Source organism: Haliotis cracherodii, unplaced genomic scaffold (genome assembly GCF_022045235.1).
Source record: "Haliotis cracherodii isolate W230 unplaced genomic scaffold, xgHalCrac1.p SCAF_9, whole genome shotgun sequence".
Lineage (NCBI taxonomy): Eukaryota > Metazoa > Mollusca > Gastropoda > Lepetellida > Haliotidae > Haliotis > Haliotis cracherodii.
In genome coordinates, this window is record NW_027266343.1 from 15,104,086 (window position 1) to 15,131,934 (window position 27,849).

General features: G+C 41.4%; 1 protein-coding gene across 1 annotated transcript; it reads left to right on the plus strand.

The window, feature by feature from the left end:
* The first annotated feature begins 6,139 nt into the window (after positions 1-6,139).
* LOC139453261 (hephaestin-like protein) lies at positions 6,140-24,845 on the plus strand. The gene is made up of 14 exons (XM_071234896.1): positions 6,140-6,273; positions 7,282-7,541; positions 7,831-8,043; positions 8,571-8,874; positions 10,765-10,871; positions 12,221-12,383; positions 13,107-13,387; positions 14,265-14,470; positions 16,657-16,804; positions 19,480-19,692; positions 21,021-21,237; positions 22,660-23,103; positions 23,883-24,064; positions 24,529-24,845. Exons 1-14 carry the CDS (start codon positions 6,140-6,142, stop codon positions 24,843-24,845), a joined length of 3,189 nt encoding a protein of 1,062 aa, XP_071090997.1.
* Positions 24,846-27,849: the final 3,004 nt, after the last annotated feature.

The following is a 27,849-nucleotide window of genomic DNA, read 5'->3' on the forward strand; positions in this document are numbered from 1 at the left end:
ACCTTCTTCGTCTCCTCAACTTCTGACATTTCAGAATTTAATTGATCAGCTTCCCAGGCCCTTCATTATAATGGGCGATTTGAATGGACACAGTCCCTTGTGGGGCAGCACTACATTGAACAACAAGGGTAAGATAATAGAACAATTACTTATCAACAATAATCTGTGTATTTTCAATGATGACACCAATACATACCTGCATCCGGCTACTGGAACATATTCAGCCCTCGATCTTACAATTGCAGATCCTTCCCTTTTGAATGATTTTGAATGGACAGTACATGATGATCTTTGTGGGAGTGATCACTTTCCAACGCTCCTTAAAAACATCACACCAAAAAAAGACATTCCAGTTTCTAGATGGAATTTTAATAAAGCTGACTGGACTCTATTCCATCAGTTATGTACTGACAACCTTTTATCTGCATCGTATCAGAACGTAGATGATCCTATTGAATCCTTTTCACAGGATCTCATTAATATTGCCACGAACACTATTCCTAAATCCTCGACAGTTCCCCGTATTAGAAAGCCATGGTTCAATGATGAATGCAGACAAACTAGAAGACAAAGGAAAAAGGCAGAAAAACGTTTTAATGCTAATCCATCACCAACTCATCTAAACAATCTTAAAATATTACGAGCAAAATCTCGTCTGACTATTAAAGGAACGAAACGTTCTTCATGGCGAACATTTGTTTCTAAAATAAATACTCGAACGCCTCCTAATAAGGTGTGGAACATGATCCAGAAAATTAAGGGTAAGGGATCTCGACACACTCTGCATCATCTAAAGGTGCATGATAATGTTTTAACAGGTAAACAGGAAATCGCAAACAAATTAGGGGAAACATTAGCAAATAGTTCTTCCTCTTCTAATTACACTCCTGAATTTCAAAAATACAAAACTAAGCAGGAGCAGAAGCATATCAATTTTTCCTCCGATAATTCGGAAGATTATAATGAATCATTTTCTCTTGATGAGCTCTCTGCAGCTCTTGATAAATCCCATGACACTGCAACTGGGCCGGATGAGATACATTACCAATTGTTGAAGCACCTCCCTTATAAGTCGTTGTTAGTGCTTCTTAGTATATTTAATAATATATGGGAACAAGGTACATTCCCAGATTCCTGGCACAAAGCAATCATCATTCCTATTCCTAAGCCAGGCAAAGATGCTACCAATCCAACCAATTACCGCCCAATTGCCTTGACCAGCTGCGTTTGTAAAACATTGGCAAGAATGATTAACAATAGACTTGTTTGGCATCTTGAATCTAATAACCTAATAACAGATATCCAATGTGGATTCAGACGTCATAGAAGTACAGTTGATCATCTTGTTCGACTTGAGTCATTTGTTCGTAATGCCTTCGTAAATAAACAACATGCAGTTTCCACATTCTTTGATTTAGAGAAGGCCTATGATACCACTTGGAAGTATGGTATATTGAATGACCTCTATAATATGGGATTCCGTGGGCGCATGCCTGCTTTTACATCTCAATTCCTTGACAATAGACAATTCCAGGTTCGTGTGGGATCAACTCTGTCAGATAATTTTTATCAAGAAATGGGTGTGCCACAGGGGAGTATTCTTTCAGTCACCTTGTTTAGCATTAAGATTAACAGTCTCGCTAAAGTGCTAAATGAACACACTGATGGTTCCTTGTTTGTTGACGACTTTAATGTGTCTTGTCGCGGAACTAACATGCATACCATTGAGAGACAGCTGCAAATGTGTCTCAACAAAATCCATAGGTGGTCTCAGGAGAATGGTTTTAAGTTTTCAGTGAACAAGACATGTTGTCTCCATTTCTGCAATAAGAGGAAAATACATAAGGATCCTGAATTGTTCTTGAATACTACACGGATCAAAGTAGTTAAAGAGACAAAGTTTTTAGGTATTACATTTGATAGCAAACTGTCGTTTATTCCCCATATTAAAAATCTTAAGACCAAATGTCTCAAGGCACTTGATATTCTTAAAGTTGTCTCAAATGCTCATTGGGGTGGGGATAAAGAAACACTTCTGCATCTCTACAGGGCGTTAGTTCGATCTAAGCTGGACTCTGGTTGTTTTATTTATGGTTCAGCCCGTCAATCATATTTACGGGAACTAGATAGTATTCACCATCAGGGACTAAGGTTGTGCTTAGGTGCCTTCAGAACCTCTCCTATCGAAAGTCTGTATGTTGAAGCCAAAGAACCGTGTCTCAAATTAAGACGGATTAAACTTGCTCTTCAATATATCACTAAACTCAAATCGAATCCTTCTAATCCAGCCTTTGACAATGTTTTTAAACCTCTGTATGTGGGTCTGTATGCCAAAAAGTGTAACACAATACCGCCATTAGGCATTCGCATGAAACTTCACATTCTGGATGCTAATTTAAATCTTACATCTATTGCCCGGTTGCAAATGTCAGATATCCCTCCATGGCAATCTATACATCCTGTGGTCAATCTTGACCTAAAAAGGCTGAAAAAGGCCACTACAAATGCATTACAATATCAACAAGGTTTTCTAGAAGTTAGAGATGCATACCCCTCTTACACATGCATTTACTCAGATGGCTCAAAAGAAGAGGAGAAAGTATCTGCTGCTGCAGTAACACCTGATGGTACGTTTTCGCTGAGACTGACTAATGACAATTCCATTTTCACTGCAGAGGCAAAGGCTATTTTGTTAATTTTGCAGTATATTGAGCACTCGCCGAACAGACAATTTATTATTTTTTCTGAGAGTTTGTCCTGCTTGCAGGCGACAAATGGTCGGAAATCTGATCATCCTTATTTGGCTGAAATTTTAGAATGAAACCTGAATTTATCAGTGGCCGATAACGATATCACCTTTTGTTGGCTTCCAAGCCATGTTGGAATAAAAGGTAACAACAAAGCTGATGCAGCAGCAAAAGCTGCTATTGAACAAAGAGTAACACAGACTAAATTCCCTTATACTGATTGTAAACCAGTTATTAGGCAATATGTTAATACATGTTGGCAGTCACATTGGGATACTCAAACCAATAACAAGCTGTACAATATTCAACCACTTATATGTCATAACAATAGCGGTGTTGGTTGTCGTAGAGATGACGTTGTTTTAAGCCGATGCCGTATAGGACATTCACATTTTACTCATGCTTTCCTTTTAAAGGGAGAAGATGCTCCCCTGTGTATTCCTTGTCAATGTCAAGTTACAATGAAACACATACTTTTAGACTGTGTAGATACTGATTTAATCACATTTTAATGTTTCTACTTTGAAACAACTTTTTACTCAAGTTCCTAGCCACACGATTATAGCATTTTTGAAAGAAATCCATCTTTATGACAAGATTTAGGTTTTAACCCAAATAGTCAGTTTTTTCCATTTGTCTGTGATATACGACTGATATTTTATGTGATCTTTGATATCATACTTTTATGGTTGTTCTTTATCAGTACATGTTTGATATTTTTATAGTTCTCGCCGTGAATAGCTGGAAAATTGCTGATGCGGCGTAAAACAATATTCATTCATTCATTCATTCATTCATTCATTCATTCACTCACTTACTCATATTGTTACGTGTTGGTTCCCCAATTGGAACAATATCTTAACGCAGAAACCAATAAACAACCAACAAGTAGACACAATCAACAAATGTATTACAAAATGTTTACAAATCAATACTCCCAAGCAGTTACAACAGCAGTACACAATAGTGCTGTAGTACAATATTCAATGACAATTAATAACATATTGGCAGCGGTCAGTTTTAGATACATAAAAAAGAGGTGATAGTCAGTCAGTGATGATAATATATATTCACCCAGAGGCGACAGTGGTCAAGCTTTCGTGATGGCCTAGGCAGGGAATCAAGCATGATGTGCGATCCTCACATGGAACGATACGATGAAAAGCATGTGAGACTAAATGTATGAGAGATACGTAAACAGGCTCTTGTCCCACTATATATATATACAGCATAGCAAGCTACTGGAAGTTTCCATATCGTGCCCTTACCAGGCTAGCAGCACAAGAACATTACAGAACTCTCCATATGTTTCTGTAACATACTATCGCCGTCCGCGGTACAAACCACACCAGCATTTAAATATAGAAACTTCCTGACGACTGGTCAATGCCGAAGCACAATGCAAAAGAAACAATGCAACCGAGTTACAATCACTGCTAAACAATGAAACACAGTTACAATCACTGCTAAACAATGAAACACAGTTACAATTACTGCTAAACAATGAAACACAGTTAAAATCACTGCTAAACAATGAAACACAGTTACAATTACTGCTAAACAATGAAACACAGTTACATTCACTGCTAAACAATGAAACACAGTTAAAATCACTGCTAAACAATGAAACACAGTTACATTCACTGCTAAACAATGAAACACAGTTAAAATCACTGCTAAACAATGAAACACAGTTAAAATCACTGCTAAACAATGAAACACACTACCATATAGGTGAGGTGAGGTGAAATTGTGTTTAACGTCGCGACCAAGATTATTGCACTTATATAGCGACGTGCATGCACGTGTGTGTGTGGCTGCTTGTACTAGTCCGGACTGAAGCCGATTTATACTGCTAGCTCACTGAGATACCATGCCACAGTTTAATATGAATACCCCACACAGACACAGTATACTGACTCCGAGCCGACCAGTCCTTGTTTTAGCACCTTAATGCCGAGCGCCAGACAGGGTAACAACACGTACCATCTTTTAACGTCTTTTGGTATGACGCGGCTGGGGATCGAACCCCGGACCTTCCGCTCTCCGGGCGGACGCTCTACCACTAGACCACGGAGGCGGTCCACTACCGTATGAGAATATTTAGATTCAGAGTGACAAGCCTGTATGGCAAAAGGAATGGCTTCAACGCATATCACGCACTTGTATATATCACAACAGGATAAGACAGTGGCCATGTATTTTGTTACATATCTATCTTCAGAGGTTCAGGGCAATTGGTAAAAAATGAAAGCAAATGCCATCTGAAGTTTACTGAGAAAACATTATGTGAAATGCTGGACTTCCTCATTGATAACATCTATGTAAAACTTGGGTAAGAAGTAGGCATCCCCATGGGCACCAATTGTGCTCCCCTTCTTGCTGATCTCTTTCGGAATTTCTGCTCGGATTAGCAAAGTCAAATCAAGGTACTTGGCCAAGAACTTAAACTTAGGCTTCAGGTATATCGATGATCTGATATCGTTCAATGACCATCAAATAGTCAGTTTCCTTCTTCTGAACTACCTATGGCCGCTTCCAGCCTTTGGTGTCTACATTTGACAACTTCTTAGGGGCAGTTGAGTATGTTATTTTTACTAAGATTTTTAAGAGCGTCATACGACTCTTGCTCAGAAGTTGTTTGATTAAGGTTACGACATTCAAGGTCTCAGTTAAACTTTCAAAATCATTTATGGTAGACATGTTGAGGATATTTCAAAATCTGACGCAGCAGAGACAAAAAAATGGTGTCAGATGCAATTTATTCCTTATTTTGACCTGTCCTACATATTTCAGGTGAACAATTGACTTGCCGTTGCATGTGTTTGTGACGGGTGACACCGGTGGGTCAGGATACGCTCACCTTTTCTCGAACACCTGGTATCATCATTTGTTGATACTGATTCATAAACCCAGGCTGAGGATATTGTCGGAATCTTACAATGAACTCTGCTTTGGCAGAGATTTAAATTTCCTGTGGTCAAACAAATTGTCCCTCTGAATATATATTCCAAATTATCTGTAGAAAAAACTCTAATTAATATTTATCTATTAAATCTTCGGTATTCGGCATTATTCAAGCTGCAATAAAACTGTCTGTTTCTCTGAGTGGTTTATATACCGTGTGATACAACCCAACATTTAGAGGTTGAAAAGGAAGACGGGAAGTGTCATTGTTGATGAAGACAAGATTAAATTATCGTAAAGGGTGAATGTGAGGGGTTCAGCTCACTTAATACTCGAACAACAGTACTCTCTATGATCAGTTGCTCCATACGAGGAAAAGAATAATTTCCACCGTTTCATGTGATCGTTTGAAAATCCATCCTATCGCGTAGCACGTATTATAATACTTGCATGAATACTTGTATGCCATTTGATCACATGCAAACATGTTGAAGTATATACTGGTTGTGTTTTGCTGTTACACAGCCAGTGATGCGACTGAGAGACATTTCTACATCAGTGCTGAAGAGGGGCTGTGGGACTTTGCACCCGGTGGAAGAGACATGGTTTCAACTTGGAGGTAGGTCATTATATAACTATCCATATAATATTTGTATAAAACGTCAACCAGGGATTGTACTGACACTTTTGTCGGCGTCATGTGTCTGATAATGGTGCAAGGGAAGGTTTGTTTGTTTGTTTGTTGTTTAACGCTGCAATATTCCAGCTGTGTGACTGTATAACGACTGTGCTACGAAGACTGTTATCCTAACAAGTGTCAATTTTTGTTATCACCATTTACCAAGCTCGGTTTATTTGTACATTTTTATGTTAATATTGTTCCAAGATTCTTGTTAGTCCTGGTGGTACATGTATGTGTTGTATGAAAATGCCTGTTAATCTGATTTGCACATCTAATTTCAATATGTACGCGTCTTATCCATATATGACATATTTCCAAACAATATGCACTTTATATAAACATGACTGGTTTAAATCATAATCAAGTTTAATCTTCAAACATGTTTAAATGTGTTTAAATTGTAAACATGTTTAGATTATTGGAATGTTGTTTTTAGGTGGTGTTTAGGCTGTGAGACAACAGCTCATTTTCATGTGTTTTGACCTTAAAAGTGTTTAGATAGAACATACCAAATTTGCATTCCGTATAGGATTTAAAACACATTTCTAAACATGTTTTGATCTAAATACACTACGTTTATAACGAACACGCTCATAACGAACAGTTTTTGGGATCCCGGCCAATTGTTGTATATTTATCACATGAAATGAAATGAAATAACGGATACAGCGAACTTTGTTGCCCCGTGTGTACTCAATGTTACGTGGCTGTTGAAGGCGGCAATATTCATTTAAAGTTAGGTTAGCTCGAAGTCAGTATACTGTGTCTAAGTGGGGTATTCATGTTAAACAGCGGCACACACACACACACACACACACACAGACACACACACACACACACACACACACACACACACACACACACGCGGGCGCGCGCGTCGCTATATAAGTGAAATAATCTTCAACACCACGTTAAACCCCATTTCACCTCACCTTCTTTTTGTAGAAACAACGCCTCCAGCTTAGCGCAGGATTACCTCGGAAGAAGCCGGGAGCGACTAGGCCACGTGTACAAGAAGGCAATGTTTCGAGAATACACGGACGCCACCTTCACGCTGGAGAAACCAAAGCCGACATGGCTCGGTTTCCTGGGACCAATCCTGAAGGCCGAGGTCGGAGACACAGTGAAGATCCACTTTATAAACAGAGCCTCGAGAGTGTATTCTGTACATGCCCACGGAGCAACGTACAATAAAACAAACGAGGGTAGGTGAGATGGGTCCATTGGATACCGAGCAGATTGTTTTCTGCATCATTACTTCCGTCACAAGTGCGCATGACAAAAAGGAGTTGACAAACAGCAGACGGACGAATACTGAAGATTTTACCGAGTCTTTCTTACATGGCATATATAATGATAAATTCATCAATACTATAAACCCTATAACCTGTGATATAGTGATTGTGAGTGAGTTTTAACTCCGCTTTTAACATTATTACAGTTATATCACGGCCTGTGGTATAAGTCGTACTTGAACAATGCTCTCTAACGCAGGCGCGCTGTACAACGACGGCTACCACAACGTGACGACGTCGGCCGATCTGGTGAAACCTGGCGACAACTACACCTACACGTGGAACATCACCCAGGAGTCGGGCCCGGCGCTGGGGGGTGAGGAGTGCGTCTCTTGGATGTACCACTCCCACATCGACACCACCCTGGACATCAACAGCGGCCTCGTGGGCTTCGTGTACGTCTGCAGGCCAGGTAAACACTGCACACAGAAATACTACACACTTGTAGAATAATTTAGTTATAAACACAGTACCATGCGTATCTCCCGCTTAGCCATTTATTACTTGAGTGAGTATGTTTTGACGCCGCTTGGAACAGTATGTGGGAGGAAAGCTTAAAGTGATGCAGGTTTCAGACCACTTTGGTGAAACCCACAAGCGCAAGCACATGTTTCACATCAACATGTCTCACATCAGGAGAATATTTTTGTACGTATATATCTCATCACAATAGCTAGAAAGCTAAATAAAATCCACACAACCCCTACCATATTCATAATAAATCTCTACCAAAAGCTGAGCCGATTGCACGATCCCGAAAACATCATGATCATGCTTTTATTTATCACTGTCAAATAGGGATGATAGCAGGTGTTTAAGACAGCATACAGTAACTAATATATTTTTTATAAAAAAGAAAAAATCCCAATTCCGACAATTTATTGTTATGGCTTGAAGTGAGAGGCGGAACTCAACACCTCGCTCAGTTTACTTCTTTAGGAACTCTGACGAAACATCTGAAGAACCGCCACGTTGCCATCTACGTCAGTCACGTGGACGAGAATTTCAGTTGGTACATCGATGACAACGTCGAGATGTTTGCCCCTCATGCCAACCGCAGCACTCGCTCCTTCAAGACGTTCAACGCCATGCACGCCATCAACGGCTTCGTGTTCGGGAACCTGCCCGGCTTGGACTTCTGTGAGGGGGAAACGGTCACCCTTCATTTTGCAACCATGGGACACGCTACCGATATCCACCAGATGGTTCTCAGTGGCCACTCCTTCAAGCAGTTCAAGCACAGGTACACATTACCACATCCTCCGTGGTAGAGAGGGTATAGATTTACGCCGTTTTCTCAGTATATACAAGCAATATCACGGCGAGGGACAGAACTGTACCGTTATCAAGAATCGAACCTGGGCTTTCGGTGGGACGAGCAAACATTTAAACCACTGAGCTATCCCACTGCTCTTCTGTGGTAGAACTATACTTCGGTGTATATTAATGTAAGAGTGAGTGAGTGAGTGAGTTTGGTTTAACATCACTCTTAACAATATTCCAGTTATATCACGGCGTGTCAGCTTAATGTGGGAGGAAAGCCCGAAGTGATGCAGGTCTCAGACGTTTACCACTTCGGGGAAACCCACGAGCACGGGTATGGTGCTGACAAACCTAGAAACATAATCGGGGCTAACCGGGATTCGAACGCACAATCATAGGTTTCTGGCGTGCCCAAGGGACGCAACTCTGCACGGCGAATCGCGGCGCCTTAGACGACTGGGCCACCCGTGCCCCCTATTAATGTAAGAACTAAGGGGAACCGAGGAGATCTTGATAACGTGTCCTCCGTGAATGATTGAGGTACGTTACGCGTCACATTCCTTTTTCGACACTCATGGGTGAGTTTCTTTGGAGAAAAACGCGAAATATAGTCACCGCCAAAAGAAACACGAATCACAAAAAAACATACAGAATATGTACGTTAAGAAGACATGTTTCCAATGTGTACCACTTCATGGCAAAACTAACAATCAGTCAAGTGTTACCACAGAGTCTTTATTTTTATTACGATATGCTGCACGTGAGTTCCAAACTTTACACGCTAATCCTGCACGAGACAAATGGTGCATCTCGAGTCATTGATCTATGACGTCACATGGGATGCATTCATGAGCGTCGGTTCACACAACAAACCAGTATGTTCATTTGTGGGTCGAACCAATCTAATATCTCTTGAATATAAGTAATTCTTCATATTTTAACCAACATGTATGGTATTCGCGTTTCCGTTGTCGGCGAGTACAGTACCGCCTGAAACTAACTTGTCTATTTCGGTAAGTATAAACCGTCAGCGTAAGTACTGTTAATATTCAATTCATTCTTCAAACCTATCTTCCTTCAGCAGTATGAATGTGTTTATAATTTTAAAAAAAAATATAATTAATCGGGCGCTAGACGTTGATCCACGCTCTCATTTTAAAGAGTTTGACACATGTACATCGCATGTTAAGTTTTAATGTATCATTGTAATCATCAGGACTTTCTATATATATGATTAAACATGTACATTTCCCGGGGCACGTCCGAAAATGTTACACCCACATTCTGTTTAATCCATGTGCTTAAAATACTTAAAAATTGTTTTTTAGAAGATATGTTATCTCACCTTTGTAAAAATACCTCCAATCACTGGAAACGAGCTATGTTCCGATGTCTGATAATAAATGATACGTTTCGTTCCTGGCTTCCAGGTGGGAGCAGGCGCCGAAATTAACTGTGCAGAGTTGCGTCCCTTGGGCACGCAAAACACCTATAATTGTGTGTTCGAATCCCGGTTCTCCTCGATTATATTTCTCAATTTTTCAACACAAGACCCGTACTCGTTGGTTTCACCAAATTGGTAAACAGGCTTTCCTCCTACATCAAGCTGACACGCAGTGATATAACTAGGATTCTGGTCAAAACAGCGTTAAGGGGCGGTCGGGTAGCCTAGTGGTTAAAGCGTTCGCTCGTCACACCGAAGACCCGGGTTCGATTCCCGACATGGGTACAATGTGTGAAGCCCATTTCTGGTGTCCCCTGCCGTGATATTGTTTGAATATTGCTAAAAGCGGTGTAAAACTAAACTCATTCACTCACTCACAAAACAGCGTTAAACCCAACTCACTCACTCACTCACTCACTCTTCCAGGTATAACTCCGTCAGTCTGGGGGTTGCCCAGTTTGCTACAGTGACTGTGAAGATGCAGACACCAGGGAGATGGCTGCTGTACGATGCACTGTTTGCCAACTTGGAGGGTAAGTCGTCCATCGCGTTCAGAACTGATCAGAGTTATTTATATCAACTCGCGGGAATCTTTGTCTCATCGGTTGCAGCGGGTGGTAGACCATAGCAAACTAGTCGATTGATACTGGAAGAGCATCCGCCCGGAGAATGGAAGATCCGGGGTTCGATTCCCCGGCCGCGTCATACCAAAAGACGTTTAAAGATGGTACTTGTTGTTATCCTGTCTGGCGCTAAGCATTAGGGGGCTAAAACAAGGACTGGTCGAGTTGGAGTCAGTATATTGTGTCTGAGGGGGTATTCATGTTAAACTGCGGCATCGAATGAGAGTGGGCTAGCACTATAAATCGGAAGCAGTCCGGACATGTACAACACACCACACACACACACGTGCATGCACGTGGCTGCATAAGTGCAATGATCTTCAACGCGATGTCAAACCCTATTTCGCCTCACCTCACCATTCATCTCACCTCACATTGTAGTTTCTAACTAACGGTTGTTTCGAGTGAATGAGTGACTCAACTGTAACCGCTAGTTTCGGAATGAGTATGTGAGTGAGTGAGTATGGTTTTACGCCGCTTTTAGCGATATTCCAGCAAGATCACGGCGGGGGACACCAGAAATGGGCTTCACACATTGTACCCATGTCGGGAATCGAACCCGGGTCTTCGGCGTGACGAGCGAACGCTTTAACCACTAGGCTACCCGACCGCCCAGTTTCGGAATTAATTGTTACGATGATTGATTCTTTCTTTTTCTGAATCCGCATCTACTTTCGGATAAATCTTGTAACAATGTACATGTGTCAAATTGTCGATTGCCCCCACTTCAATGTAGAATTGATTTCAACTATGACGACAATTTATAACTGTGTGCATCTCACAGTATAGGACGGATATAGACAATCGGACAAAACGCCATGACTAAACAAAATGATGCTCCAATCAGAGTGCCTATGTGAACAACCGGGTTACAGGTCTTCAGCAACCCATGCTTGCCGTAAAAGGCGACTATGCTTGTCGTAGGAGGTCACTAACAGGATCGGGTGGTCAGGCTCGCTGACTTCAAATTATCGTATCCCGCTTGCGTAGTTCGATGCTCATGAAGTCAAACACTGGATTGTGTGGTCCAGGTGTCATACAGCTAGAATGTTGCTGAGTGCGGCATTAAACTCAACAAGCTGAACAAACTAAACAAACAAACAAAATAGAATCGGACTGATGTCCTCCTGCAAGCAGTAGATAAACACGTCATGATGTTTATTTGATACATCGATTATCTTCATTATTTATAATCAAATGGAGATTCGTGGTTTTTAAATTTGTATGAAACCCAGGGGACATTTGTATCCGGTTTTTAGCTGGGTCAGCTGCGTTCGTGAACGTCAGAAAATGCAGTGGAGGCGGCAACAACGTCTTCAGGCCAAGACAGGTGCGGCGCCACTACATCGCGGCAGAGGAAGTGATGTGGAACTACGCCCCCTCGGGCAAAGACAGATACAACGGGGCAGGTTTACACAGAGGGTGGGTGTTAGACGTGTATCACCACCGCCACCACCACCATCATCACCATCACCATCACCATCACCATTATCACCATCACCATAATCATCACCATCACCATCACCACCATCACCACCGCCACCACCACCATCATCACCATCACCATCACCATCACCATTATCACCATCACCATCACCATCACCATCATCATCACCATCACCATCACCATTATCACCATCACCATCACCATCACCATCACCATCATCATCATCACCATCACCATCACCATCATCACCATCATCATCATCACCATCATCATCACCATCATCATCATCATCATCATAATCATCATCATCATCACCATCACCACCGCCATCATCATCACCATCACCATCATCATCATCATCATTTATTATTGGTGTTGCTATTATCATTATGAGTATTATTATTGGTCACGATGTGCAACTCAAACATTCAGAAGCAATAATCTATTTATTAAATAAGTGATTGGCTAGCCAAATGCATACCATAAGTGACATTTAATATATATCTACTCTCTCATTCAAATTCCTTGATCTATATATTACGTTAAATCTGTCTGTTTTTTTCAGTCTGCCCATCTATCTATTAAACGATACCTGTCTATTTCTGAACCTCATTGAGAATGGTGGGAATTGATTCAAAAGAAAGCATATGGCTATTAGTAATTAATTGTAGCTTAAAGAGAAATTTTTGTCAAGTCAGATCGGCGGCTCTGTATTTCCAACACGACCGTTTCTCCATCGGCGGCACGTACAAGAAGGCGGTGTACGTAGAGTACACGGACAAGACGTTCAGAGTGCAGAAGACAAAAACCAGTCTAGATGCTCACCTAGGTTACCTAGGGCCACCAATCAGAGCGCAGGTAGGCGACGCCATTGAAGTCTACTTCCTCAACAGAGCCCAGCGGCCATACTCCATCCATCCCAACGGTGTGAGACATGACAAGAAGAACGAAGGGATGTTATACCAGGATTACCAACAGGGTCAGTTTAAGTGGTGAAAGGGGCACGGGTGGCATGGTCGTGTAAGGCGTCGCAATTCGCTCCTGGGTTTCAGGGGCGGTCGGATACTCCAGTGGTTAAAGCGTTCGCTCGTCACGCCGAAGACCCGGGTTCGATTCCCGACATGGGTACAATGTGTGAAGCCCATTTCTGGTGTCCCCCGCCGTGATATTGCTGGAATATTGCTAAAAGCAGCGTAAAACTCACTCACTCACTCATGGGTTTCCCCAGCGATAAAGCGCACGACGTCAGACTTTCCTCTGTCACTAAGCAGGAAAACTGTGATATAACTGAAATACTGTTCAAAGTGGCGTTAAACCAAATTCACTAACTCCCTTTGTTATGAAAAACACATAGGAAAAGGAAGCACGCACATCACCATGTACATTATCGATCAAATGGTGAATGGGTAGTGAATGTTTAGACAAAGCTTTGAAGTATTTTAGTTGTGCCACGTCGTGCCAAAGGGCACCAGCGGTGAAGCAAACGACCACGGCCATGCTGCCCAATAACTAAGGATAAACTTTTATAGAGCCAAGCTCAAATTATAACCCTTGACTAGTGTAGCCAAGAAAAAAAGGGACGCAACTCTGTGCAGCGAATTGTGGAGTCTCAGTGAGTCATATGTATCATCGAGATCGTAGCCATTGCTGTTGTTAATGAGACTAAACCTTTTTTAAACATAGCTTGAACGCTTGGTATCATCGTATCATCATTGATGGTCAGTGATCCATTCATATATTTTTCACCGCTATTTTGCCTTTACGCCCAACGTAATCTGTTTCTGCGGATAATCGAAACTGGTTATTCTCTGGCATTGTCGTTTTATATGAACACTCACAATCCATTAATTCCACAGATACAACAAAATCCTTCGTACGGCCGGGGAAAATGGTCAAATACTACTGGTCCGTTCCTCGATCCTTTGCACCGGAAGAGGATGATGGTCCATGTCTAACCCGTATGTACAGCTCCGGCACTAACGTAATGAAGGACATTGCCAGTGGTCTTGTTGGGCCAATGGTGATATGTAAGGAAGGATCACTCACGCCGGATGGAAGGGAGGTAATCATAGATTGCAAAAACGTGATATTCAAGTCACCCTAAAACTCAAACACCATACCATACCATACCGTACCGTACCGTACCGTACCGTACCGTACCATACCATACCATACCATACCATACCATACCATACCATACCATACCATACCATACCATACCATACCATACCATACCATACCATACCATACCATACCATACCATATTAATATTCACTTTTGGGTAATACACATAATGGTCAAATGAGGGGCAGCACGCCACTCAGCATATATTTGCTTTTGACGTACTATTGATAATATATATACTGTAAACAGGGATTTTTTTGCGACCGTTTTATTATTGCGAGTTTTGCGAACGAGACTCAATCGCAAAAAATAAAAACGCAAAAATAAGTATGAATAATACATACATACTTTGTTCATTGCAACACGTCATCAAATGTTGAAATCATCAACCAGAACCACAAGTTTCGTCAATAAGTTAAAAACACAAATGAATGCAGAATGGTCACACAATACATCACAAATGACAGTGTAAACAGACCAATTTGTGTCACTGTTGCCTCACAGTAATCCTGCCTTCTCCCAACCTTGCTTGATTTCGTCCACACAGGAAACAAGCCATCTTGCGTGAATCGGTTTCATGACACTGGTCAACTTTCCGGCCAACTCAGATTAACTAGCTTAGGAGAGAAGCTGTCTATTGTTTGGTAATCGAGGTGTCATCTCAACACGGCAACTCGCAAAAATATCTCGTCGCAGTATTGTCTTTGGTGTGGTATTCGCAATATTTTAACGGCGTAGAAATAAAGCTGTTTACAGTATACTCTTCAAAAACAGAAACGCAATACGGATATATTTGGCCATAAAAAGCCAAAATTAGCGGACCAAGAGTTATAAAATGAAGAGGTTTAATGTCAGTGACAACTTTCCCGGATCAAAATGATTACAACAAGGACATACAAACAATTAGTCGGAAAACACGTACGATTCGGAAAAACGCACCCAGTGCAAAATTAAAGGGCCATCGAGCTGCACGGACTGCACGTGCAGCAGCACTACGAACGGTATTAAAGTGCGTAAAGCGTCAATCGAACAGTGACAGTTCAACAACATGCCAAGATTAACAGAAGTGAAAAGAAACAACGTCATGGTCCGCTTGTAGGCAGGGGAATCCCGATCAGCTGTAGCCAGGGTTTTCAATGTAGCGCCAAGCACCATCATAAGGCAATGGGATCGGTTTCAACAGCATAGGTCAACACGTGATCGGCCAAGGTCGGGACGACAAAGAGTAACCACCCCCGCCCAAGACCGCAACATCCGACTGCGCCACCTACGTGAAAGGACGACCACAGCCACCTCAACCGCATCCCAAATCCCCGGACTGCGCAGAATCTCAGTACAGACCATATGGAACCGTTTAAGAGCAACAGGTCTACTGGCAAGACAAACTGTTCGACGCGTCATATTGAATCGACAACATCCTCAACAACGACTGCATTGGTGTCGTCAACACAGGGTATGGCCTCAACTGCAATGGAGAGATTCCAACGGGGGATCCGGGCATACGCGATATTGATGGTAGCTGACATCACCTGGACTTTTCCTGTGTACCAACAACTGAGATGACTAGTAGTACAATCACCAAGTGTTCTCTCAACAACATTTTGGCTCAATACGTTGTACAGTGCCTCATATAAATATTTTTTTCCTACCTCACACAAATCTTGCTTTGTGTTTCTTTTTTTGAAGAATATATTAAAGATGACATATCGGTATTTTGATGGATAGCAGCAATAATACTTAAGTTGTGTGTTGGTCGCTTATCATTTTATTTCATTGACCTATAACTGTATGCCTCCTATGGGAACCAGGTTATAGCTAAATTTGAAGAATAGAGGTAATAAACGTCGGGTCATTATATGTTCCAAACAAAGATACAAAGAGAGCCAAATACAGAATTTAATATCGACCGGAAGTGAATTTGTAATCGTATCATTTCAAAAAATGTGTTTTTAAACTTACTCATTGAACCTTAAGTTTGAAAAAAACTTACTGTTGGTGCCACGTCAAGACACATGTACTTGTAGCTCAGTCTCGAAGTCCAGATTTAGGTATTTACATATATGATATATGCTTTGTTGAGTGCGTCGGAACACGCCTTTCATTGACTGGTGCCTCGCTCCCCAGACAGACGTGGACGGTCACTACTTCTTGTACCTCTCCAACAATGACGAGAACTACTCCTGGTACATCGAGGACAACATCCGTCTTGCCAGGGTAGATCCCCGCATTAACAGGACAGATCCACTGTTTTTGGAGAGCAACACCATGAGAGGTACGTTCCTGGGTCAATCAGGCAGTTACTTTAGACAAAACAAAACAAGGTAATTTGGCCAAGAAGTCCAACCTAAACTTCAGATATATCTGTGATCTGATATCGTTAAATAATGGTCAAGTAGCCAATTCCCTTCAACTGACCCCCCCGCCCCCCCTTCCACACACACACCCACCCACCCCTCTCTGAACTAGAAATAGAGGAGACCAATGAGACCACTTCGTCTGTTTCATTTTTAGATCTGTGCACAAAGATTCTTAGTGACAAAAAATCTCCACAAGACTGTATGCAAAAGGAGTGACTTCAACTTTCAAATAGTCAACTTTTCCTTTATGAGCAATATTCCAGTAGGTACATTGGAGCATGCGTCACGATTCTTGCTCAAAAGTGTTTTGATCACGCTTTCAATAATAGACATGTGGAGGACATTTCTAAATATCGTGTATTGCATCATTAGTGAGAAAAATGATGCCCAATGCAATTTCCTATTTTTACTTGTACCCGAGTTTTTTCAGGTAAACAGTTGACTTTGCATCTCCGGTGATGGGTACCACGGTCGGGTAGGATACGCTCACCTTTTCGCGAACACCTGGTGTCATCACTATTTTATAGTGATTCATTAACACATACTTAGGATAGTCTGAACGGTACAATCGACTCTACTTCAAGTTCTCTTATGAATATAGACATCTATAGATATCTATTCTTTCTGATATCAGAAATATTTTTTGTATGTCTGTTTTTTTCTCTACAAGATAAAGAAAGTAGTTTATGCCGTTATTGTAATGAAGGCTATGTTGAGGATGAGTTTCATGTACTTCTCATCTGTAAATATTATCAGTTTCTTTGAAATAGATACCTCCCTATGATTTCAACTATGTACAAAGATGAACAACTGATGAGAAATTTGTTGAACTCCTGCAATGCAAATACAATATCATCTCTGTCAATATTCCTGAAAAAGATTTTTGAAATTTGACGTTAATATTTTATGTAAACTTATTATTACCCACACGTGACTGTACAATGTTGATACAAAAAAAACAACACTATTGTACTATAGGTCATATGGCCTAAAATATTGAATAAACTTCTGTCTGTCTGTGTGTATTCTTTGGCAATAAAATATATATTCCGCTTTGGCTGATTTTGCATGTACATGTATTTGTAACTATTGACTGTGAAGGTGATGTGTCTGTGAAGGTGATGAGTCTGTGAAGAAGATGTGTTTGTAAAGGTGATGTGTCTGTGATGTGTCTGCGAAGGTGATGTACCCGTGAAGGTGATGTGGTTGTTAAGGTGATGTGTCTGTGAAGGTGATGTGTCTGTGAAGGTAATGTGTCTGTGAAGGTGATGTTGTTGTGAAGGTGATGTGTCTGTGACGGTGATGTGTCTGTGAAGGTGATGTGTCAGTGAAGGTGATGTGTCAGTGAAGGTGATGTGTCTGTGAAGAAGATGTGTCTGTAAAGGTGATGTGTCTCTGAAGGTAATGTGTCTGTGAAGGTGATGTTGTTGTGAAGGTGATGTGTCTGTGAAGGTGATGTGTCTGTGAAGATGATGTGTCTGTGAAGGTGATGTGTCTGTGAAGGTGATGTGTTTGTGAAGGTGATGTGTCTGTGAAGAAGATGTGTCTGTAAAGGTGATGTGTCTGTGAAGGTGATGTGTCTGTGAAGGTGATGTGTCTGTGAAGGTGATGTGGTTGTGAAGGTGATGTGGTTGTGAGGGTGATGTGACTGTGAAGGTGATGTGTCTGTGAAGCTGATGTGGTTGTGAAGGTGATATGTCTGTAAAGGTGATGTGACTGTGAAGGTGATGTGTCTGTGATGTGTCTGTGAAGGTGATGTATCTGTGAAGGTGATGTGTCAGTGAAGGTGATGTGGTTGTGAAGGTGATGTGGTTGTGAAGGTGATGTGTCTGTGAAGGTGATGTGTCAGTGAAGGTGATGTGGTTGTGAAGGTGATGTGTCTGTTAAGGTGGTGTGTCTGTAAAGGTGATCTGACTGTGATGGTGATGTGGTTGTGAAGGTGATGTGTCTGTGATGTGTCTGTGAAGGTGAAGTGTCTGTGAAGGTGATGTGTCTGTAAAGGTGATGTGACTGTGAAGGTGATGTGGCTGTGAAGGTGATGTGTCTGTTAAGGTGGTGTGTCTGTAAAGGTGATCTGACTGTGAAGGTGATGTGTCTGTTAAGGTGGTGTGTCTGTAAAGGTGATGTGACTGTGAGGGTGATGTGGTTGTGAAGGTGATGTGTCTGTGATGTGTCTGTAAAGGTGAAGTGTCTGTAAAGGTGATGTGTCAGTAAAGGTGATGTGTCTGTGAAGGTGATGTGGTTGTGAAGGTGATGTGTCTGTGAAGGTGATGTGTCTGTAAAGGGGATGTGACTGAAGGTGATGTGACTGTGAAGGTATGTGTCTGTGATGTGTCTGTGAAGGTGATGCGTCTGTGATGTGTCTGTGAAGGTGATGTGTCTGTGAAGGTGATGTGGTTGTGAAGGTGATGTGACTTTAAAGGTGATGTGACTGTGAAGGTGATGTGACTGTGAAAGTGATGTGTCAGTAAAGGTGATGTGACTGTGAAGGTGATGTGACTGTGAAGGTGATGTGACTGTGAAAGTGATGTGTCAGTAAAGGTGATGTGACTGTGAAGGTGATGTGGCTGTGTTTTCATTTTTTGTTCAGCTATCAACGGCTACATGTACGGGAACCTCCCCATGATCACGATGTGCCAGGGGAGACGTGTCCGCCTGCATGTGTTCAGCATGGGCTCTATTGCAGACCTGCATGCTCTCTACGTCCATGGGAACAACTTCATCAACAACGGCAATCACCTACGTTCTATAGGCCTCACATCTGGCAGCATGAAGAGCCTGGTTTTGTCAACAACACAGGAAGGTATGTTACACTTATAGATATGATGATGATGAGTGAGTGAGGTTTTACGCCCCTTTTAGCAATTTTCCAGCAATATCAGGGACACCAGAAAGGGACTTCACACATTCTACCCATGTCGGGAAACGAACCCGTGTCTTCGGCTTGACGAGCGAACGCTTTAACCACCAGGCTACCCCATCGCCCCTGATGATGAAGTTGTTATCGATAAAGTGTATCTATTTTGTGATTGTCCTGACAAATATATTTATTTATGGAGTTAATTTTTGCATTTATTTCCTATATTTTGAGCACTATTTTCCTTTATATTTTATTATTTTCTCAGCTTCCTGACAATCACTACACTTTCGATTCAAATATCATCAATTTAATTTAATAATGCTTTTTATGTATTCTGTCCACATTATATAAGAATAAGAGGTTAAAAAATACTAATTGTATAACTACAATATCAACAGCAATAAGGAATAGATAAGTCATATGTGTTAAGTTAAAGTACATTTGTATATAAATGTCAAAAGGTTAAGGTAATTTCAGTAAATACAAGAAAACGTCTTGTTCCTGAAATACCATGCCGATATCTAGTTATACAATGCACTTTAGCCTGCAGTCTGGCTATAAGTGTGTTCTCGGCGAACTGTCTCCCCATGAGCAACTACATGGTGATTGGATATAAGGCGCACTGTAAATTGACTTATTATGACTTATGATAACTATTACTTATAATAATTATGACTATAAGATAGCTACGCGATAAATCGCGAAAAACAGTGAAGAACGAGGCGTGACTTATATCACGATAAACGTTGTTCTATCATGACGTCATTTCTTGAGATTGGCACATACGATTGCAACTTGATGACGTCGTAAATTGGACGAGGCTATGTTTTTGGAGTTGTTCCTGATATAGTGTTCCTGAGATGTGTCTTGACACAGATAAACGCAATGTTCAAACGATAACATCCAAAAATGTGCGAGTATCTGAAATGAGAGAAAAGGTACAGATATTGGCGGTCAATTGTTTTGGTGTTTGTGAGAATATTCAGGAAATACAATACTCAATCACCCTGTACATAAAGTGGACGACATTGCCAAGATCGTATTGTATTCATGGAGTCAACTTTTTAGTGTATAAAAAACAAATACGCTTGTCAATTTCATTAACATCCTTAAATAGGCTTTAATCACTAGTGGTGTATTCTCTCTGCATTATTGTACGATAAACAATCCCCCGTCGTCGTATATTATCTTATATCTTCATTGTTATAACGATTTGTTCATGAACGATAGATTAAGAAATGATAATGTTGAATATTTTTGTTTGCGTTCAGGCTTCTGGGCCTTGCAGTGTCACAACTACCACCATTTTGAAAGTGGTATGAATGCGTTGTATCATGTCCGGAGGTGCTCACGAGAATCAGGACATACGGTATGGCCACATGTGACGACAGAGAGAACATACTACATCCAGGCCGAGGAGAGACTGTGGGACTACGGTCCTCTTGGCAGGGATACAATCAAAGATGAGCCTTTCGGAATACCGGGGAGGTACACAATATCTAGGAAGTCGAATCGGTTTTCTAAAACTCTTTCTGTCCGTTGCGAAATATTTCGAAGCGGAGCAGTGGGTTTGGTTTAACGCCGCCTTAAGTGTTCTGTCAATTGTATCACGGCGTGGGAGGCCAGTCTGCGAGGACGTCTTTCGTAAAGAGCATTGCAGACGTTTACATTTTTTGTGAAACCCACACGCAATTTTGTGTTTCCGTGTCTCGATAATTCCCCCTTTAAAAATTACTAAGTATTGTTAAACTGAAAAGCTCGAAAGATCACCGACGTTTCTCATCGATTTCCATCTCTGAGGTTGGAAGATGAAAAGACCAAAACAAGATTATTTGCATCTTCACGAGGCAAGAGTGTCCACTAGATATATCAAAGCCCAGTGTTCACCCTTGCCATTTCAAGCCTACTTTTCGTGAGTCGATCGTGGCGCCACCCCGCGTAGAGTTCATGAAAACGCGATATCTATTCAGATTCAGATCGATGTTCTTGTTTCGAATGGCTTCACGAAGACGACCAGACGACCTAGTCGATCAGATAACAAAATATGTTTTGGAGATGTCATCCTTGATAGACAAAAAAATGACAGACTACCACAGTAAAGATATTTACTGCTGCCACATTTTGCGCTTACAATAATGGAGACGCACAGACTATCAAGTAACACTGCTCACTGTTCGAGTGAAAAAAACAATGAAATTTGTACTCAAATACATAAAAGTTCATGGGCGAGCTGATTAAAGTTTCGAAAGATTATGAAAATATTTGTCTTCCCTTAAGTTTTGGGAAATTTCAGTGCAAATTCGACAAGTGACGGCTGTGGTCGTAACAACGATCACGTTTCCTGAGCCCGGATGTTGTTTTTGTGAAACGTTCGAATTCTCTGATTGGGCTATCGATATGTGCCACAAAATTCACTCCCGAGCGAATCTGATTTAGCACAGAAATTTAGGCCTGAAATGGCAACGGTGGAAACTAGACTTTGATATAGGCTAGTGGATACACCTGCCCTGGGAAAATAGTGAATTTGCTGCAACTTCATTTTCTATTTGTGTCTGCAGGTTTTGTTTCAAATTGCACTCGTCAATAACGCCGCGTTCAATTCAAAGTAGACAAAAGCCTTATATACGTGGGCGATTTTGAACTTTACATGTTTTCATGTTTACATACCTAAATTTAAAAATTGGTAAAAAGCACACAGACGATGGGAACTCACATACCAAGGGTTTTAAACGGTATGAATAGATGATTCGAATCAGTGCGCTGCGGATCCTGTTACCCCAGGGATTGAACTCGCGGCACCACAGACCACTGGTTACCACGAGTCCCATTTCAAAGTAGATTAGCTTAACGTACACAGCAACTCCTTCTGAATCACTCGACTGAATCTAATTACTTTACTTTTATTTGCAGCAAAGATTACGTCTACACAAATAACAACGAAACCTTTTTGGGAACAAAATACCTAAAACTGGTATTTGTACAGTACACCGACGCTACATTTAACACACCAAGGTCCAAGACAAAGGATGAGGAGACTCAGGGCTTCATAGGACCTATCATTAAGGTCGAGGTCGGGGAAACTCTAACTGTCGTCTTCCGTAACCAAGGGAGACGACCTTACTCCTTTCACCCCGAAGGCCTTAGTTATAATCGTAGTGATGTCAGGTGGAAGGTCAAAGGTAACGACCAGCCTGTTGTAGCCCCTGGAAACACATTTACCTACCATTGGACGGTTGTCTATGGTAACGGCCCAGGGGGCGGAGATTCCAACTGCGTGACCCGGGTGTACTACTCTGACATCAATGTGACAGCTGATACTCACACGGGTCTGATTGGTCCGCTTGTTATATGCAGGTAACGCAGTACTGTTACGTCTTAAGAACCCTTTCATGACACCTCTCTGCGTGAAGATCTGAAAACACCATAGATCTTACCATAGAAGGTCAAAGACACGTTTGGTGAACCCTGAGTGAACTTTCACGGCCCAGTCTATATGAATGATGCATCGGTCCTTGGGCCAGTCAGATATCATTTTTCCAAAATGATTCGGCCTAATGTGTGTACCAACTCGATTCGGAAAACGCCACAGAACACAAATATTCCTTTGACTCTGTTTCCGTTTTGATGCAGGTGCCATGGCACTCAGAAACGACAGGTGTTCATTATATGTAACAATGTCATGATACTACCTTAAACATTTCCATTTAGAACTGGCCGTTTTTGTTCATTTTTTGTTTATTTTGATGTGAATGTTTCGTTCGTTCGTACAAGAAGGTTTTGAAGCTTTTGGGTGAAAAGTTGAAAGGTCATCTCTCAGATCTTTGCACAGAGAGATACAAACTTCAAATGAAATGTAGACGTGTAAGGTACCATTGGAAATGGAATGTCAGATCACTTTGGCATTTTCTACATGAAGGACAGCTGGTGTAATACAAGTAATAGTACACTACAAATTGACATCAACAGTTTAGAAAAACGTTTTTCCTTGTTGATAAAGGAATGATTAAATTAATTTATACTTCACTGTATTATGAATGTTTATTCGGCAACGCAACTCAAAATACATTAATCTTTCTAGATATTCCTTCGAGAAATTTGTCTGTCATTTGAAAAATATGCACTCTGTTTGACAGGAAGGGCATTTTAGATGTCAATGGTCGTCGTAAAGATGTGGATAGAGAGTTTGCTGTATACTTCACCATTGTAGACGAGAATTCAAGCTGGTATCTAGACATGAATATCAACATGTTTGCACCTAGACCAGACCTGGTTAACAAGACGTTCAGAGAATTTATGACCAGCAACCACATGCACAGTAAGTAACACTGACAACACGAGCACTATTTTAATGATGAATGCAACATGCATATAGGATACGAGTTCAGCTTCCACACAATTTAGTTGTGTTGGTGTATGTGTTTTGCCATGAGTAAGTACAGTTGTAATTTATAAGAGATGACTATCTCCAACAAGAATTTCTTTTGAAACTCTTGTGAAAAATGTCCAATGCCTTATTGTCCTTATTCTCGACGTGATCGTAAAATAACCTGTTATTCTGAGTGAGTATGGTTTGAGCTGTATTTCAGCATTATCAAGGCGGGGGACACCAGAATTGGCTTCACACATAGTATATATAAAAAAATCGTTTTAACCACAAGGCTACACACCGTTCCCGTGTTATATTAATGATTTGATTCCTGATTTGAACGCACCACACCGCATCACGTTCCCTCGTTCACTCAGACTGCGTTTCATATTGAAAATTGATTTTTATTTCAGGTGTGAATGGGTACATCTTTGGCAACCAGCCAACCCCCGTCATGTACAAGGGTGAAGAGGTCGCCTGGTACCTCATGACCATGGGGTCACAGTTTGACCTGCATTCACTGCATTTCCATGGCAACCTAGTGACTGAGTTCAGTGACACAGACCGGAAAAACGACGTCGTGCAACTTTTTCCGGGAATGTTTGTCAGTGTGCGCATGCGCGCTATGAACGCTGGGAAATGGCTTTATCACTGCCATGTCAATAACCACCTGGTGTCGGGGATGGAGTCTCGTTACAACGTCTTGGATAAAAAAACAATAAATTTATAGTCACGGCGCCTTTCTTGTAATGAATAAATATTGGGGGTACAAGTGGGTTTTGGGCAATGGAATTGGACGTGACGGATCATTGCGTGAAACATTATCACGTGAACTACACTACCAAATGAATATTCAGACGGCTTTTTATTAGTCGGTAAACTTTTTCAACAAGATTTATGCTTTTGACGTCAGAATATTTCTACCTTCGCAAACAGTGATGACCAAGCATGTTTTTAGACGGACGCGTCGTCTTAATATATTCTACACACAAAAGTTATGGGCACACCCCTAGATTTCATAGCCATGTATACAACTTAACGTGGCTTGGTCATTTATGAACTTCAGTAAATGCAACTTTTTGTGCACTGAGTGCACTTTGAATGACGTGTTCAGTCATACATTTTTGCAAGTGCTTAAATATTTGATGAATTTGGTCCAATTGATTAAATGCTAAAACAGGAAAAGATTTGGGTGCAGAAAGACTCCCTCGCCATGTCAGATTCAAACGCCAAAACACAACAACCTAGTGCATGTGAAAGTCAGAATTCCCATGCAGTTGGTGCCATTTTTTTTTTTATAAAGAAGCTTCAGACACTGTGAAGTTCCACATTTCCTTAGCGAAGACCGTTAAGCATTCACGACAGGAGTAGGGCCATAGCGTGGCTACAAGATGGTGCATCCATAAGGAATGTTGCCCGTCGTCTTCAAGTGTCATCGTCTGTCATTCACAGACTGAGGGAACGGTTCCAGACAACAGGGAGAGTGCAGGACAGACCGCGTTCTGGTAGACCCAGAGTAACATCTAGGGCAGATGACCGATACGTTGTGCTGCAAGCCCTTCGGAACTGGTTAACAACAGCCAGTGCTTTGAGACTGCAACTCCGACAAGCAACACACATCAACGTAAGCGCATCGACCATCAGGAACCGCCTCAGAACTGCTCATTTAAGGTCAGGTCGTCCAGCTGTACGTCCTCATCTTCGTCCTCATCACCGAGCTGCAAGACTTGCCTGGGTCAGGACACATTTGAGATGGGATAATCAACAATGGTCCAGAGTTCTCTTCACTGACGAGTCCCGTTTCTGTCTTGAGCATAATGATGGAAGGGTAAGGGTTATGAGACGTCCTGGAGAACGTTATGATGATGTCACTGTACGAGAAAGAAATAGGTTTGGCGGTGGCTCTGTGATGGTATGGGGAGGCTTCAGTTTGCATCACCGAACACCTCTCTATCTTGTTCAAGGCAATTTGAATGGAGTGAGGTATCGTGACGAGATTGTGCGCCCTCTTGTCCTAGCACAGTTTAACAACATTGGTCCAGGAGCAATCCTGCAAGATGACAATACCAGACCACATCGGGCTAGGGTCGTTAGAGACTTCCTGCAACAGAACAATGTGACTGTTGTGCAGTGGCCAGCATATTCACCAGATTTGGCTCAAATTGAGCATCTTTGGGATGGATGTCCTGGGACGACGTGTCAGGGACAATCATGGAGTTGCACCAGCTCTGTAGGTTCTGGTTCAGTGGCTCCAAATGGAATGGCAGGCGAGACCACAGGCTACCCCTCGCACCCTTGCAAGATCCATGAGGCGAAGATGCACCGAATGCATCAATCAACGTGGAGGACACACTCGCTATTGACATTGTGATTTCCATTTTTGACCCCCACTTTCTTATTCGACTTGTTCGTGTGTGCTTTTCAATGACAGCTACCTGTAAATGTTTTTGTTTTGAAGCTTGATAATCTGCTAATGCACAATTGTAATGATACGATCACATGTCATTAAACGTTCCTTTTTATAACAGAATATTTTGGTGTTCCCATAGTTTTTGTGTGTAGTATATATCTAGGCGTGGAAGTCCGAGTGAAACCTTCACTGCTCTTCCTTGTGATTCTTTTTTCGACGGTCTGAAAGTGATCAATGCTGGACCAGACAGCCCGGTGATTGGTATTGTGAGTAATGATCCGGGAACGTTTTAGTATCCTTTGTATCCAAATACTATCCTTTATGTCAGAGGACTATCATTTGTGTCAGAGTCTATCCTTTATGTCAGAGAGCTATCCTTTGTGTCAGAGTACTACCCTTGTGTCAAAGTACTATTCTTTGTGTTAGAGTACTATCCTTTGTGTCAGTCAGAGAGCTATCCTTTGTGTCGGAGTATTATCCATTGGGTCAGAGTACTATCCTTTCTGTTCTTCACATTCCAACTGAATCGTTTGGAACAAAATAAGATTTATGTGGTTAAAGGGACATGACGATAAGGTGGTTGCTGCGCATGCTCACTGAACTTCACAGTCCTCATGTAAACTATATGTGTCTTGTTGGTCAGGTGACGTGTGGATATTTGACTGTCAAGTGATTTTTGCTACTCTGCGTTACATTTCTTGAACTGGGAAACGAAAAAGGAAACGGGACCCGGTCACCATATGCGTCATACGTTGAAGAAACTGTGCGAAGTTAGAAACTGTGTAAAAGAAATAATTGATTATATTCTGTGTAAATACTTTTATAAGAAGTTGTGCACGTGCTAGACGGGGTCAATTGGTCAGTGGGTTACTAATGACCATCCAGGGTTAAAGAAAACAATTAATTCCACAGATTGCGATCTGTTTCACAACACCAGAAAATATAATTTTGTAAAATGAATTTGTTGTCAGTAAACCATGAGAAGTTATTGCATATGTGAGATGATTCTCATTAAATAATTGTTTCTAGGTTTGTCAGCATCATACCCGCCTTTCTTCCCACATTAAGCTGAAACGTCGTGATATAACTGGAATACTGTTAAAAGCGGCGTTAAACTCAACTCACTCACTCACTCATTAAAACATGTTCATGCCGACAGTGTGTGACAGAATGACTTCATGAGAGCAGGACGTCTCAGTATAGTTACTATATATGTACGGTGCGTTACATATCTTCAACCTTATGTAACGTGATTTCAGTTGAATGTCTTGTTCATCAACGACATGTGACATTTATACAGGTCGTACTAAACTAACGTGCACTT

Bases quoted from the DNA above. Each gene is read 5' to 3' on its own strand.
- LOC139453261 (XM_071234896.1), top strand. From the start codon at position 6,140: ATGTTGAAGTATATACTGGTTGTGTTTTGCTGTTACACAGCCAGTGAT. The intron at 8,044-8,570 runs GTAAACACTGCA...TTACTTCTTTAG, and splicing joins CGTGTACGTCTGCAGGCCAG to GAACTCTGACGAAACATCTG. The intron at 14,471-16,656 runs GTAATCATAGAT...CTCGCTCCCCAG, and splicing joins TCACGCCGGATGGAAGGGAG to ACAGACGTGGACGGTCACTA.